General features: G+C 42.2%; 1 protein-coding gene across 2 annotated transcripts in view; it reads left to right on the plus strand.

Moving 5' to 3' along the window:
• Positions 1-15,991, plus strand: part of Xpo6 (exportin 6) — a 103,671-nt gene that overhangs the window by 34,254 nt on the left and 53,426 nt on the right. For both annotated transcript variants that reach the window (XM_048460581.3, XM_048460580.3), the window contains exons 3-6: positions 2,990-3,102; positions 3,850-4,047; positions 11,197-11,356; positions 14,278-14,355. In XM_048460581.3, the coding sequence (XP_048316538.1) occupies positions 2,990-3,102; positions 3,850-4,047; positions 11,197-11,356; positions 14,278-14,355 (549 nt within the window). The remainder of the gene's footprint in view (positions 1-2,989; positions 3,103-3,849; positions 4,048-11,196; positions 11,357-14,277; positions 14,356-15,991) is intronic.

Raw genomic sequence — 15,991 nt, forward strand, 5'->3', positions numbered from 1 at the left:
TAATTAAGTGTCACGTCCTGCCTCAGGGACATGATCCACTGCGCTGCTCAAACAGTCTGTTCTCTTTTGGATCCTCTCTTAACCCTGAATTTGAATGAAAGGTGCTTTCTTACGTGTGTGTGTGTGTGTGTGTGTGTGTGTGTGTGTGAGAGAGAGAGAGAGAGAGAGAGAGAGAGAGAGAGAGAGATAGACAGACACTACTACACTACTCTGTACTCTGTAATTATACTTGTTACTTCCCTTTCTGTAAAGTTTTCCTCTGGCTCAGAACCCTAAAGGCCCTTTTTGTCTCCATTGGCTTGACTCATGTTAGCCAGTTAAAACTCCTGGTCTAGTCTGAGTGCCACCCAAAGTCCATCTGGCGTTGAGACTTTTCCAGATGGCTAGGACATCTTTGGCTATAGCCGGTTTTTACTAGCCTCCTTGAAGCATCATGTCATCTGATAACTGGTACTCCCAGTAGCCTGCACCCTTCATACCTTTCTTTTCTGAGGGAGTATGTAGTAGAATAGATGAAGGACCACTGATGGTTGCTGAGTTCAGGAGATGAGCAGAGCCTGCCTAGGAGACTTACCTTGCTTGCTACTCTGGTTCTCTATACTGATTATCCTCCTGACCCAGTGTTATCTCCTCGTTAGTTTTATGGGTCTAGTGTACCTTATATTTATAGTGAAAATACTAGACATATTTTTTTTTTACCAAAAATGGTAGATCTTCCTCTATGTCAATCTACTATAATCGTCCACTCTGATTTTTTAAACCTCTTGTCACTGCAATAGAAATGCCCTTGATTTTTCTTTGAATATTTGATTTGCTCATCAAATATTGCTAACATTTGTGCATTTGTGGGTTGAAAATGGAATCTTGTATAAGGTATTCATATCTGAATCAAGCTTTTATGTGGAATGGGGGTATAGCTCAAAGAGCACTTTCCTAACATGGACTTCATTGTTAGCAACACAAAGAGTTCACAAAACAACACATACTGCAGATGTTCAGTTGAAATGCTGGCTAATTGGAACCGTTCTGTACCAGTTGGCGGGTCTTTCGCTTCTCTTTGTACCTGGTCTTTGTGGCTTAATTTGAGTGCGTGGCTGGAACTCCTTTTTGTTTGTTATTTTTCTGTTGTCTTGGGAGAAACTAAAGACTTTGCCTATTGAGGTAAGGGAACAGAGGGAAGTCATATCTTACCTTCTACCTACCTGCCTACCAGGCAAGTTATAGTGCTTGAGAGATTAATAGAGTAGATGGTGGGGATGCTTGAGGCCAGCTGTGTTTTACCAGTGGAGGAATGGGCAGAATGTGGAGCGGTGGCTTGCTGGGACCAGCTTAGGGATCAGTTGACTTGAGCCCAGCATGCCATTTTCAGCTATAACTCACATTGTCTGGTTTGCTTGTGTCTCTGGGTTACATAAAAATTTTTGTTTAATTATCAAGACATGCTATCATCTTTCACAGATTTTTTTTTTTCTTGAGACAGGGTTTCTTTGTGTAACAGTCCAGGCTGTACTGGAACTCGTTTTGTAGACCAGGCTGGCCTCAAACTCACTAAGATCTACCTGCCTCTGCCTCCCAAGTGCTTGGATTAAAGGTGTGTACCACCATCACCCAGCCTTTTCACAGAATTTTTAAGACTTAAGAAAATTATTTTTATCTTACGTATACGAGTGTTTTACTTGCGTGTATGTCTGTGTACTATGTGCATGGAGGAGGTTAGATGTGGGTGTGGGATCCCTGGAACTAGAGTTGTAGAAAGTTATAAGCTGTCATGTGGGTGCTTGGGATCGAACCCAGGTCTTCACGAAGAGCAGACAATGCTGAACCATTTCTGTAGCCATTCTATAGAATGGCTAGTGAGGCTGCCTTGTTGTTCTTAGTTAGGTTTGCAAGACAGGCATGAAATACCTTCATGGTGACCATGCACAAGCCAGCCTTGCTGGCAGAGATGCATGGCTAGCACATGGATCAAGGTTGGTTTATAAGCATTGTGCCTACACATAATGGTGGGTAGCTAGACAATTAATGCTTGCTAATTGTGGCTTTTGGCTTATGCTGTCAGTAGTCTGAGAGGAGAAGAGCTATTTTTAGTTGACTGAATGTACAGCTAGTACTGCTCTGGCAACTCTTAGGGTTCTTACTTTTGATTTTTTACTTATTTACATATTTTGTGTTATCATCATCATCATTTTGTTTTTTCAAGACAGGATTTCTCTGTGTAACAACTCTGGCTGACCTGGAACTCACTTTGTAGACCAGGCTGGCCTCGAACTCACAGAGATCTGCCTGCCTCTGCCTTCTAAGTGCTGGGATTAAAGGTGTGTACCACTCCTGCCCAGCTATATCTTATTATTTTTTAATCTTATTATTATCTATCATTTTATTTTTTAAAAATATATTTGATATATTTTTATTTTATGTGTATGGGTGTTTTGCTTTTATGTATGTCTGTGTACACTCTCATGACTGATACCTACAGAGATCAGAGAAAGGAGTCCAGTTATCTGGTACTGGAGTTGCAGACAGTTGTAATCCACCACATGGCTGCTGGGAATGTTAGTTTTCTCTTCCCGATTCTCTAGCCTTCATGTCGTATGAGTGCAAGCAGTATGAATGTCACTTAAGACTGGTAGAACATGGTGGTGTGTATGGCTTATGCTTGCAGGAACTGGTTGGTGTCATTTACATTTTAGATAGTATTGCTGTCCCACATATAGCTTAAATAAGAGCTTGAGCAATAAGGCTCTGTTCTCGAAAGGTATCTTTAGAAAAGTCTGGCCTTGAGATGTCAGGTGCACTGCCTGTGTTGATGATCACCTCAGAGTCAAGTGTACTAACTGTATAATCCATTCAGCTGTGATTTGTGCTTTTTTTTTTTAACACCATTTGCATTATATGGGGTGGTAGGTATGTTTTCAAAATGATGGCAGCCTTGGTTTGTATTAATTTCATGTATTTTTATAGTTGTTTCGTTACTATTTAACTTTTCCAGAAGAGCTTCTCAATAACTTTGCCCAGCAAGTAGGAGCCTGGAGATTCTGCTTGTATTTTCTGTCCAGCACAAGGAACGACTATGTAATGATGTACAGCTTAACGGTTTTTGAGGTAAGTTTGGGTCATTTCATATTCCTGAAAACTGAGATGAAATTGTACACCACGGACACCAGTCTTTCCCTTTAATGCACAGATGACTGGGAAACAATAGTGTGACCCACCCACATTGGCACCTCTGTCTAGTTGCCTACTGTCTGGGACACCTTTCTGTCCATGACTCCAAAAAGATCTGGTAGGTTTTTGGCTTTCTGGCACTGTTAGGTCATGTTAGTGACTTAACCTTTTACTTTTATCATTTGAAAGACAAAGCTAACTAAATATTCTATACGGAGAGTGGTTGTCCTGCCATCATCTTCCAGCTGCAGACAGATTCATGCTGGCTCTCGTCCAGACTTTGTCTCCTGTGTAAGCTCACATCAAACTCTTTCCCACTATCCTCTCTGCTACATTCACAGAAGTGACTGCCTTACTTTTTTATAGTAGAGGGTAGCATCTTGGTTAGTACCTCAGGCTGGCTTCAAACTCACCATCCTTCTGCCTCAGTTTCCCAGGTGATTGGATTACGCGTGTGTGCTGTCATATATGGCTTATTCACTTATATTTGCCCTAAACTGTTAGAGGAGTGTGTGTATGTAGTGTGTGTGTGTGTGTGTGTGTGTGTGAGAGAGAGAGAGAGAGAGAGAGAGAGAGAGAGAGAGAGAGAGGAAGAGAGAGGGAGAGAAAGATTATAGCCAACTATGGAATAAAAACCAGTTGTTTTGTTTACAGCTCATTAAAGGGTATGTGTTTGTTTTTCAGAATCTGATCAATAAAATGTGGCTTGGGGTCCCGTCTCAGGATAAGATGGAAATCCGTAGCTGCTTGCCCAAACTTCTCTTGGCTCACCATAAAACCTTACCTTACTTTATACGGAACAAACTCTGCAAAGTTATTGTTGATATTGGACGCCAAGACTGGCCCATGTTCTACCATGACTTCTTCACTAACATTTTACAGGTAAGGATCTACCTAGGGTACTATCTTATAAATTGTTTGTTTGTAGAAGTGATTATATCCCTTGACTTGAGTTTATAGTTAGTTGTTGGGACTGCAGTAGTAAATGTTGCGGGCTGGATTAATACTTTGGCTTTCTTTATGCTCTTGTACCTTTGCATAGTGAGGAGAAGAAGAGTAAGCCTGGCTGGTTTGTTAGCTCCTGTGATGTTCTGCTCAGCAAGCCTTTGAAAGCATGGCTCCTGATACCCTGCCCTGGGTGTTGAGGTGAAGGGAGGGTTCCAGTGGTTTCAGAATTGAGTCAGGAACTAATCTCAAGCAGTAACTAAGCATTCTTAGGAGAATCATTGTGCTGCTGAGCTTTGTCACACAGTCTTGGGAGCTGTGGGTAGAGCAGTAAGGCATGGGCAGGGGCTGGGTCTCGCTGTGCTTCCATAGTTCTTTCTTTGGACCCGAGGAAAAGTAGTTTCTGTTTTTCTCTTCCTTTAGTGTTATAGCTTTTGAGATAGGGTCTTGTCAAGCAGCACTGGAGGGGTGGCTAGGTACCTCTTCCCTGATGGGGTGTGTAGTGAAAACCGTTGAACATTCTCAGGCTCATTAGAAACCAGAGGTGCTTGTCTGCTATGTCAGGTGCAAAAGCTGCATTAAAATAAAACACAGAAGCTGAACTGTGTTTAGAGTTTTAATTATATATTTAATTAATAGCCTTTCTGGATACAAGAGCAATGAAGATGAAAAATTACACATTTTGAGTTATTTTAAGTAAAGGATTGTGTGTGGGGGGCAATAATTAAAGATCACCTTAGTTCCTTAGTTTATTCAATTGATCCTGTGTTGCTCTCTTATTCTTGCTCTTTGAGACAGAATTTCACCACAGGGCTGTTTAGCCTGGAAGTCACAGAGATCTACCTGCCTCTACCTCTGCTTCTTGAGTGCTGGACTCAAAGGAGTGTGCCACCTCACCTGGCTCCTTTTCAGTACTTAGTTATCTGACAACATTCTCATGTTTTAATCTTGATTATATTTTAACTTAAAAAAAATGAACAAACATCAATGGAAAGTTCCTGGAAAAACAAATAAACAAGCAAACAAAAATGCCCCAAAATCATTAACAGTAAAATTTGCTCTGAAATGGTTCCTCACCAAAGTATCAGGTACTACCTGCAGTTGTGTCTTGGAAACGGAAACTCCAAATGTTTGACAAGAACAAAATAGAAGCAGTGGCATTCTACTGTAAACCAGCTAGAGTAGCTGACAGGAAAGAAGAGGCCAGAGAAAGCAGCTGCAGCTGTAGAGATAGCTAAGCAGTCTACAGGAAGTGCCCTTTCTGTAGAGGAGGGGGAGGGTCACACACCCATTCTTTGAGCCTCAGGAAGGAAGAAGTTAAAGTCAGCTCAGCTTTGGTTTGTAAGCCAAGCTAGGGGGCATAGAAAGGTGGAACCTTGGGTTAGCTTTGGCAGAATGAGGCCCAAGATCAACCCTGGCTAGAGGTCAGGGGTCAAGGAAAACAACTAGGCCCAAATTCTTAAGCCCTCAGAGGTGAGAAAGGTCTTAATAGCAGTAGACAGGGAGCTTGAGAGTGGCAGGAGCAGGATCACTACTGCAGCAAAGGGTTTAACCAGCCTCTTCTCTACTCCGTAGGCTGCCTAGAGTCTGGCTTAAATTTCAGGATGATGAAATAAGGAGAGAAGACAAGAGTATGTCTGTCCCTTTCTCTCTTCTCTTCAGAGCCTGGTGGAGGCTGGTTAGCATTTTCACCCAATATATTAATGTGGGGGGCAGCTAGGGCAGTGATCCAGTCATTCTTATTATTCTTATGATTTTTTAAAAAGATTTTTTGTGTGTGTGCAAACGCACGCACACACACACACACACACTTACACACACACGCACACTTATACACACACATGCCTTTAGAGACCCTTGGATCCCGTGGAGCTGGAATTACAGGCAATTGTGAGCCAGTGTTGTGGGTGCTAGCAATTGAACTCAGGTCCTCTGGAAGAGCAGTGTGCACTCTTTTAAAATTTATTTGTTATTTTTATTGGTGTATGTGTGTATGTACCTGTGTGGGTCTATATCACTTTGTGCATGCAGATGCCCTTGGGTGTTGTCACATCCTCTGGAGCTGGTGTTATAGCAGTTAGGAGCCTCCTAATATGGGTGCTGGGAATTGAACTGGGTCAATTGTGTGAGCACTGAGTAGTCTTAAGCGTGGAGCCATTTCTCTAGACCTGTAATATATAGTCTTAATTGCTGAGCCACCTCTCTGACACTCTTAAGTTTTTATTGAGAATGGGTGGCCATTGGTAGGATCTGCTCTTTGGTTCTGTCTCAGCTGCATCCTTCTCATCTTCCGCTGAGCTTTTCATCTTCTACCAGTTTTCTCATTAGGAATTTGTGGGCCATGTGTAGAATGAAGTAGGCCCAAGGAGAGCACAGCCTTTGTCATCCTCATTGTGATACTAATAGCAAAAAAGGTGAGAAAGAGCGTGTTTTATTAAGTATGCCAAGGTTCAGTAGCCAGAAGGGCAAGGAAACCAACCAGGTGATGATGAAAACAGTGGCATGAGGTAGGTGGTTTTCCATGCCATGTAGTTAAAACATCTTGGCAGATGTTAGCAGGTAATCAAAAAGTATGATAAGATTCACCACTCAGACAAAATTGACAGACCAGGAGAGGCTAAGAATGGTGGTGGCCAGTTGGTGGATGATCTGTTTAAGATTCAGTTGCTTGACAGTAGAGACACCGAGGAAAGCAGGAACCAGCAGAAAGGAAGTTGAGAAGTATTTTCAGTACTCGGGATTTGGGTGATGCTCTAGATAGGGTATCCTTCCCAAACTTTGCTCATACCTTAGAGCCAAGGTATATAGCCACAAGGACTATAATGCCAACAACAAAAGGAACCAGGTGAAAATGCCTCTGAGTACTTCTTGAGAAGACTGGGCCAGTCCTGGATGGAGCAGTGGTGGAATCATCATTATACTTCTGGCCTGAGAGCTCTCTTTGCCAAGACGGAAGCCTTACCTCCTCCTAGCTTCCACTGGTGAGGGAGAAGTGTCCCAAGGTGGGCTACTCACAGCTAAGCTTATTCACCATTCAGTAGGGCAACTGATAGCATAGCCACATAAGCTCAAAGAGGTATCAGATAATGGAAAAGAGCAAGGTGCGGGTAGTGTGATATAGAGGTCCGAGACTTTGGAACCAACTCATTCACCTCAGTCTTTGGGATCAGTACAGGCTAATTTCACATGCAGTGTAACCATTTCCATCAGATGTAATCATATAAGATTTGGAACAGAGTAGACTAGCCTAGACGGGCTCTGTCCTTGTCTGAACTGTATTGGCCAAGTGTTCTCCCTGATCTGTCCTCTTGCCAGCTCCCCACTTTCTTCTTCCTTCTGCAGCTAGGGAGAAAACCAGAGCTGAGTCTAGCACAGTCAGAGAGAGAAAGGAAAAATGATTACTTTCTTCTTCTTCTTCTTCTTCTTCTTCTTCTTCTTCTTCTTCTTCTTCTTCTTCTTCTTCTTCTTCTTCTTCTTCTTCTTCTTTTGTTTCTTTGAGACAGGGTCTGACTGTGACTGTGGTTGGCCTGTAATTCTCTATGCAGACCATTTTGTCCTTAAACCAGTGGTTCTCAACCTTCCTAATGCTTTAATATAGATCCTCATGTTGTAGTGATCCCTAACCATAGAATTATTTTCATTACTACTTACAACTATAATTTTGCTACTGTTATGAATTGTAAATATTGGTGCTTTCCAGTGGTTTTCATGACCCACAGGTTGAGAACCACTGGCTAAAATTCATAGAGGTCTGCCTATCTGCCTCCTGAGTGCTGGGATCCAAGGCATGTGCCTCACAAAAGTGACTTTGTCTTTGTTATGCTTCAGGTCCTCTGTATTTAGTCTCTAGCACTACCTCCCTCTCCTACCCCAAGAAGAAAAAGAAGTCAGGAAGAGTGTCTTCTTTCTACCTACCTGCCTACCTACCATCTCCTCCCTCAGGATGATGGACCCTAAGGCCATGCAATGATAGACAAACCCTTTACTATTGAGCTATATCTCCTATTCTTTTGGGGAGGCAGGCAGGATCTTGCTGTGTAGTCCAGGATGCCCTCCAATTCATGGTCTTACTGCTTCCTCTACTTTCTGAGTGCTAACATTACAGGCATATGCTATCATGCCTAGTGATTGCTTTCTTTTTCACTTGATTTCTTTTCTTTTCTTTCTCTCTCTTTTTGCTTCCCTCTTCTCCCCACAAAACAGCACAGCTGGCCTGATAGAAAGATGGAATGAGCTGGCCAGAGGTGCCATACACCTTTAATCCCAGCACTCGGGGGGCAGAGGCAGGTGGATCTCTGTGAGTTCGAGGCCAGCCTGGTCTACAAGAGCTAGTTCCAGGACAGGCTCTAAAACTACAGTGAAACCCTGTCTTGAAGAACCAAAAAAAAAAAAAAAAAAAAAAAAAAGAAAGAAAGAAAAGAAAAGAAAAAGATGGAATGGCCTTTCGAAGATATTTACAGTGCCAGTTAGGTGACATCGGTGTGGAGGGCTGGGGAAGGCAGTATATGCTTTGAATCAGCATTCTAATATATGGTATCACTTGATTTCTTACCTGACTTTTCTTCCCTCTGAATAAAGAGAATAAGATCAATTTTTCTGTATTGTAGGGTTTCTGTCCCGCCTGGTCCCTGCAATCATTAAGTCCCAAAGAAATCACACAGAAGTCTACATTAGTTATAAACTGATTGGCCCAGTATCTCAGGCTTCTTATTAACTCTTACAACTTACATTAGCCCATTATTCTTATCTATGCTAGCCACATGTTTCAGTACCTTTTTCAGCGAAGCAGTCACATCTTGCTTCTTCTGTGGCTTGGCCAGGGCCGCAGAAGGACTTCCTTCTTCCCAGAATTCTCCTGTTCTTGTCGCCCGCCTCTACTTCCTATCTGGTTTTCCTGCCTATACTTCCTGCCTGGTTACTGGCCAATCAGCATTTATTTAAAATATAATTGACAGAATACAGACCATTGTCCCAGGAGTAGGGTGTCCCACATATGTGAGTTGCACAGAGGCATTTCATAGCTGAAGGAAAGTGAACATCTGAGCTGGAGAAAGAGGCATAGCAGTCAAGGTGCTTATTATTACAGTTAGAATATGGTTTATTCAGTTCCCAGTATTATCAGGCAGCTCACAGTTTCAGGGACGATGGTGGACTCTGCAGCAAACACTTGGTCACTTGTGGTGCACATAAATTCACATAGGTGTGTGTGCACACACACACAAATCTTGAAAGTAAACCTTGCCAAGTAGAATATTTGAGCACAATAGGTTAGTCTCAGCTGGAAGGTTAAGTACTTAGGAGCTGGAGAGCGATGGCCAGTGGATAAGAGTTCTTACAGAGAACCCAGCGTCCATGTGATGGCTCACAACCATCTGTAAATTGCAGTTCCAGGGGATTTGATTTCCTGTTCTGATCTGAGAGGGCACCATGCTCCCAGATGGTGCTCAGACATTATTCACAGGTAAAACACCAATATGCACAAAATTAAACTACCCCCTTCTAAAAAAAAAGTTCTTAGTTCAAAATAGAGACAAAAGAGGAAAAGGAGAAAGGAAATTCTCAGAATAGGGTTGAGAACTGAGAATTAATGAGGGCCTTTTCTACTTTATTAACACTAAAAATTATACTGAGGCAGACATTGTTTGTGTTAGAAATAGTTGAATTTTATATAAAACAATAGAGAAAATGTGGAGGTAGGAAGTTTTAGCATTCAGGAGAGCTGGTTTTTATAGGGAGCACCTCCCTCCTTCCTTCTTCCCTTTTCTCTCCTTTGCCTTTTCTGATTGGCTCTTGGATAGTCTCCTGAACTCCTGCCTCTGTCTTTAGATTGCTAAGATTAAAGGCAACTGTTGGTTGGCTTTCTTGAGGTGCTTCTGAACATAGTGGAGTAGCTCTTGAATTCCCTTTACTTGAATTCCCATTACAACTTTCAGGAATAGGTTTCTCTTTCCATTGTGGATTTTAAACTTCGACTATGTCATCAGTCTCTCCCCCCCCCCCCCCCCCAGCTGTTTTTTTTGTTTTGTTTTGTTTTTAACCTCTTTCTGGTTGGACAGTTTCTGTAGTCTGTGATGGGAAGGGTTACTTTTCCAGGGAAAGGTGGTATGCCTCAGGTTGGTTGAAATGAAGAGTGTCTGGTTTGTCTTGATGCAATTCCTAAGTGTCTCTTTTTCTAAAGCTTAGAACCTTTATGTAGTATAAGTAAAACAGTCAGGGATGAGCTGAATTTAAATATGCTTGAAGAAAAGGGTGAGGTACTCAGGAAGTTGTTTGCTTTTTGATTGTGGCAAATACTGTCGGTCTTTGTAATAAAAGTAACAGCTCACTTTTATGGTACTGTTTTGGGTCATGTGAAAATAAGGTAGGACACTGTAAGTAGCATCAGACTTTGAAAGTGTATCTTCCCATCTTCTGGAAGACAGTATCCCAGGAGATAGAAATAGTTACTGAATTTATTACATGGGTATTTGCAAAACTTTTACTGTAGCCAGGCATGCCTGTAATCCCAGCATCTGAGAAACTGAAGCAGGAGGATGGTCATCTAGGACAAGTTCTAGGACAGTCTGGGCTACATAGTGAGACCTGTGTTAAAAACTCAATGATCATGATAGTTGTTTAATGTCTTGGATGTGTGTGCTCTGCCACATGTTTATTTTTTTTTCCTTTTTCATTTAAACTTTTGAGACCACTATGAGTCCAGGCTGCTCTTAAACTCTGTCCATGATAGAATTGTCTGTCATTCAGTATATGGATATCTCTGTTGTCTGTATCTCTTAGTTATTATGCAAATAAGCAAACCTTGGTTGGGAATTGGGACTTGTATAAGCATTTGTTCTGTCTATATTGGAGAGGATTGTTTCCAGCTCCTTTTTAAGTTTCTTCTGGTAGAATTTTGCCCTAACATGAGAAGAAAATTTGAATAGTTGGTAAAGCAAAGCTGCATAAATGATCTTCTAAATTCTTTTTCAAAAATGTTGCTTGAGGTAGTCTTTCCATAGGAGGTTCAGCACTTCTCAGTTGAATTTTACTAATCCTCTGTGTAACTTCTTAGTTCTATGTTGTTTTAAATTTGCTTTTTCTTATCAGTTGATCCAGTCCCCTGTGACAACCCCCCTTGGGCTGATCATGTTGAAGACAACTTCGGAAGAGCTAGCTTGTCCTCGTGAGGACCTCAGTGTGGCTCGGAAGGAGGAGTTGCGGAAGTTGCTGCTGGACCAGGTGCAGACAGTACTTGGGCTCTTGACAGGTGAGTGAGTGCCATGGTGGTGCCTTGAGACAGGTTGGCTGCAGGTATGCAGAGCCAAGGCCTTCTAGGTATTGTTGACTGAGTATAAGTGTGGGAAAAACTTCGTGCTGATTTCCTAGCCTCAGGTCCACAGTCTGGTGCATGCTAAGACCTCACAGGGGATTTGTAGCTTAATTTTCTTTTAGTCTTTTCTTAATTGGTCCTCACTATGTGACTAATGAGGTAGAGAGAGAGAGGTAGAGCGAGAGAGAGAGAGAGAGAGAGAGAGAGAGAGAGAGAGAAAGAAAGAGAGGCCGGGTTGTAGGAATGTGATTCACATGCTGATACTGTAATTTAAGTAGGTAGGTACCAAGCTCTTTATTTCAAATAATTTGAATTTAAGATTAGGAGAGATAGGAGTAGCAAGATAAAAAAAATTCTCTATAGAGAAGTACGACAAGGTGCGATGTTGACCCTTGTGCCCTAGGCTGTAAATGTATGTGGCATTTCTTCCCAGCTATTTGATCAGAGTCTCATGACAATGTCTGAGGGGAAAGGAGAGGAAACCTGTCACACAGTGAGGCAGGAAGGTGGCGAGAACATCCCCAGAGACAGGGGTGCCTTGCTGTTGGCACTTACACAACTTGTAGTCTGCTGGCCACTAGACCTTTGAGGTGCCCGGAAGTCACTGCTGCTTGAGTCTGTAGTGTGAAGGCGCTGTTTCATCTTGTGTCTTTTCTATTTGGATATTCAAGGTGTTTTTTTCTTTTTTTCTTTTGTATGTCTGTTTTATTGGTTCGCATCTGGTGGGTACTTTAAAATAGATTGAAAGAATGATTAAGGATGGTAAACTTGTGTGCTTATTACTCCTCCCACCCCCCCGCCTCATCCTTCCCCTGGATCCCAGATGGAAATTCAAACCTCAGAATGTATTCATTCAAAGCAAACTTACTGCTATCAACTGGGCATTTGTTTTAGTTGGGACTATGACTTATGCACCTGCCTTGCGTTCTATGCCTACAGATCAAGAATAGTTATAAGACACATGCACGGGTCCACTTTAAACTGTGGCAGTTTAGGGGTTTATGTTTTCTTGAAAGTCTTGCAGCCATTGCCTTTATTCTAGAACATTTTTCATTAGCCCAGAAAGCAACTCTGACTCCACAAGAGGTCACTACTATTCTCTCCTCCAGTCCCTGGCAATCACTCATCTACCTTTGGCTCATAGGGATGTGTCTGTTTTGAATCTTTCATAAAGTGTTATTATCTTATATCATATCACCATATCAATATGACCTTTTGTGTATGACTTTCTTTACTTAACAGGTTCTCTAGGTTTATCCATGCTATAGCAATAAATATTTGGAGGCAGATTTTTTGTTTGTTTGTTTGTTTGTTTGCTTTTAGACAGGATCTCACTATGTAGCTCTGACTGGTATGGATTATATATAGACCAGGCTAGCTTCAAACTCAAAGAGATCTACCTGCCTTTGTCCCCCAAGTGCTGTGGTTAAAGGCATGAGCCTCCACGCCTGGCCTTGGGGAGTATTTTTATGAGCTTCTGTGGTGATATTGTGTGCTGGGCTCTGTCAGGGTACATGGAGGACCAAAACAAGTCCTGGCTTCTGAGAATCTGCACCCTAGTGTGAGAGGCAAGTAAACAGTTAAAAAGCAATGTTTAAGAATTGTAGTTGATGTAATGTGTGGAGACTGCCTGGGACAGCTGAGTGGAGCTGGGAGGGACAGACAGACAGCAGTCGGTGGAGGGAAGGCTGAGATTTAGAAGAGGGAAGCAGAAGGAAGATGGGGAAGGAGGATGGTGTATATTGAAGACACAGCAGATGGATGATCAGTACTGGAAGACTGGATCAGGTGAGCCTGGAAAGGGAGGTACAGAGGCAGGTGCCAAGTTCTGTGACTCTGCTGCTTACCCAGTAAGGAATGTATGGGGATCAGTGGTAGATTTGTAGGGTAAAGGACTGAGTTGGGGTATGCAAGTGTTACCACCCAGGAAGCATTTGGCTATCCTAAATCTGTGACTGGATACCTTACCTGCTTTCTGAATGCCTACCGTGTAGCAGTAGAGCTCATGTGTAGAGCTGAAATTAGTTTTGTACGGGGAGACATTTGATTGAAGCAAGCCACAGCAGTAGAGAATCTCTCGGGGGGAGGGGGTAAGAGAAGAATGGGAACTAGAGGAAAGATAAAAGTTCTAAATGATGGGTGGGCAGAGGGTGACTTTAATGATGGGAGACAGACTCAGAACTAGAGGAAAGCTGAGAAAGAATGACACCACATGTCAGAGAAGGGTTTAGCTAGTGTCCTAGAACACTGGAATGTCCAGGGAGGATAAGAGACCCTTAGTAGATGTGGTAGTCATGTGGCCTTGACAAAGAGCAAGGTTGGAGGAAGCAGTGGGGAGAAGCCACAGAGCAAAGTTCAGATGAAGCAGTAGAAATTCTGCACTGGGACAGAAATCTGCAAAATATAGCTGGGAACATGGCTCAGTAGTTAAAGCACTTGCTGTACAAACAAGGGGGCTAGAGTTCACATCTCCAGACCCCCCACAAATATCGAGTGGATGTGATGCCCCACCTGTAATTTCAGCCTCAACTTCTAGAGCAAGCTGGCTGGTGATACTCGGGAAGAGGCCCTGCCTCAAAAGAATAAGGTGGAAGAGCAATTGAGGAAGATTGTCCATGTCATCCTGAGCCTTTACATGCACATGCCCACATATGTGCATGTGAACATGCACACTGTATACATAAATGAATGAAAAGAGATAGCTAGAAGTAGATTAGAGAGGCACAGCCATTAGCTGGAAGTAGATATACAGAGAGGAAGGAGTATGTGAGTACTGATTAATGATAGCAGGAGATTTTTGTTTTAATTTTTGTATGTTGAACTTAATATCTCTCAAATTGTTTCTCCTTTCTTGCTAGGTATCTTGGAAACTGTATGGGACAAACACAGTGTTACTGCTGCCACCCCACCACCATCCCCGACCTCAGGAGAAAGTGGTATGCTTTGTATGGTTAGGGTCTCACCTGGGAATAGCAATAGCTAATCTGCATAGGATTGAGGTGTTTATTCTCCCTAATCTGTTCTGGCCTTTCTGCCCATGTTTTCTGAGAAGCTCGCTTTCTACTGTTTTCTTCTGAGTACATGTATTTTCTAATACAATATTTTGAATATCACATTTTGCTTCTTGCTTGTCTGTCATGAAGACGGCACCTTTGATCTTGTGCCATCTATCTCTGTTCTGCCAATTTATTATTGAAACTTTTTACACCTACTTTTGTTGTACATACTGCCTGTGTAGAGACCAGAAGACCACTTTCAGAAGCTGGGGATCAAACTCAAATTGTTAGGCTTGAGACAAGCACCTGCTGAGAGTCTCACCTGCCTCCTGCCAGTTTAATAATTGCTGTCCTTTCTTCTTTGTGATATCTTTGTTTTTTTCTTCGGGTTCCTTGGCTGTTTTGTTTGTACTGAGTTTGTTATAAGCTAGGGGTTTCAGAGGTTTGCTTTGTTCTACAGAACTGCAACCTGAAGGAGTGGACATAGGAAGGGAAAGCTATTCTCCCTGTTGATGGGACAAAAGTCATTATTGCCAGGGCAAACTAGGGACCAGTGTGCAGTAGTTAGTGCTGAATTTACATTGTTTGTGTAAATAATTGTGCTTGTAAGAGTAAGTCAGTGAAGTGTGTAAGTGCTTCTGCTTACACCAGATGGCCAGACGAGCTAGCACATACCTTCCTCTGCCATAAAACTGATGTGATGATGAGAAATGTTTTTGCATTTCCTCATACCCTTGAGGAAGTGGACTGTTGAAATCAAACCTCTAAGCCTTGGCTGTTCATGTAGCTTGTTGATATGAACTAGGGATTCTTGCAGAAATCCTACAGAACTGAGAACCACCTCGTGATTTTGAGTTTGAGGGCTGCTCACAGAACACTACTTATTCAATCTGCTTGTACTCAGATAAAAAACCATTTGTTATTTTTCACACTACTTAGTAATGGAATTCTAGAACCTATTTCAAGCTTTCAATATTGTGTGAACTTTGTGTTTAGTGACAAAGCTGTCTTCTTGTAGGTATTTCTGCTGGTTCAACAGGTATACATTTTGCAGTATTTGAATGTTTTAAAAATTTTGGAGATGTAAAGAGAACTGAAGTTTTGTAGCAATACTTGAATTTAAAAGTTTAAGCTATCAGTACAGGTAATGAACTTATGCAGTTCGTAGCACTGAGTCACCTTGGTATGTATGTGTTCTCATTCATGGGTGCATGTGTACCAGGCTGCACATGTGGAGATCAGAGGACAACTTGTCAAGAAGAATCTGTTTTTATTTCCCCCTTGCCCAAGACAGGGTCTCTCTTGTTTCTGTGTCTGTGCTGCGTATTCTAGTCTGGCTGGGCCCTGAGCTTCTGGGTGATTTCTCCTGTTTCCGATTTTGTTCTTGCCATAGGAGTGCTGGAATTAGAGCTGTGTACAGTGCATTTGGCTTTTTGTGTGGGCTCTGGGGTTAGACTTAGGTTGTTAGGGTTCCATGGCAAATGTTTTTACTCACTAAGCTGTTTCCATAACCTCTACCTCCTCTTCTTTATTCTCTTCCTCCTCCTCTTCTCTTACTTATTCCGTCTGTCTCTGT

Source organism: Myodes glareolus, chromosome 7 (genome assembly GCF_982192425.1).
Source record: "Myodes glareolus chromosome 7, mMyoGla1.1, whole genome shotgun sequence".
Lineage (NCBI taxonomy): Eukaryota > Metazoa > Chordata > Mammalia > Rodentia > Cricetidae > Myodes > Myodes glareolus.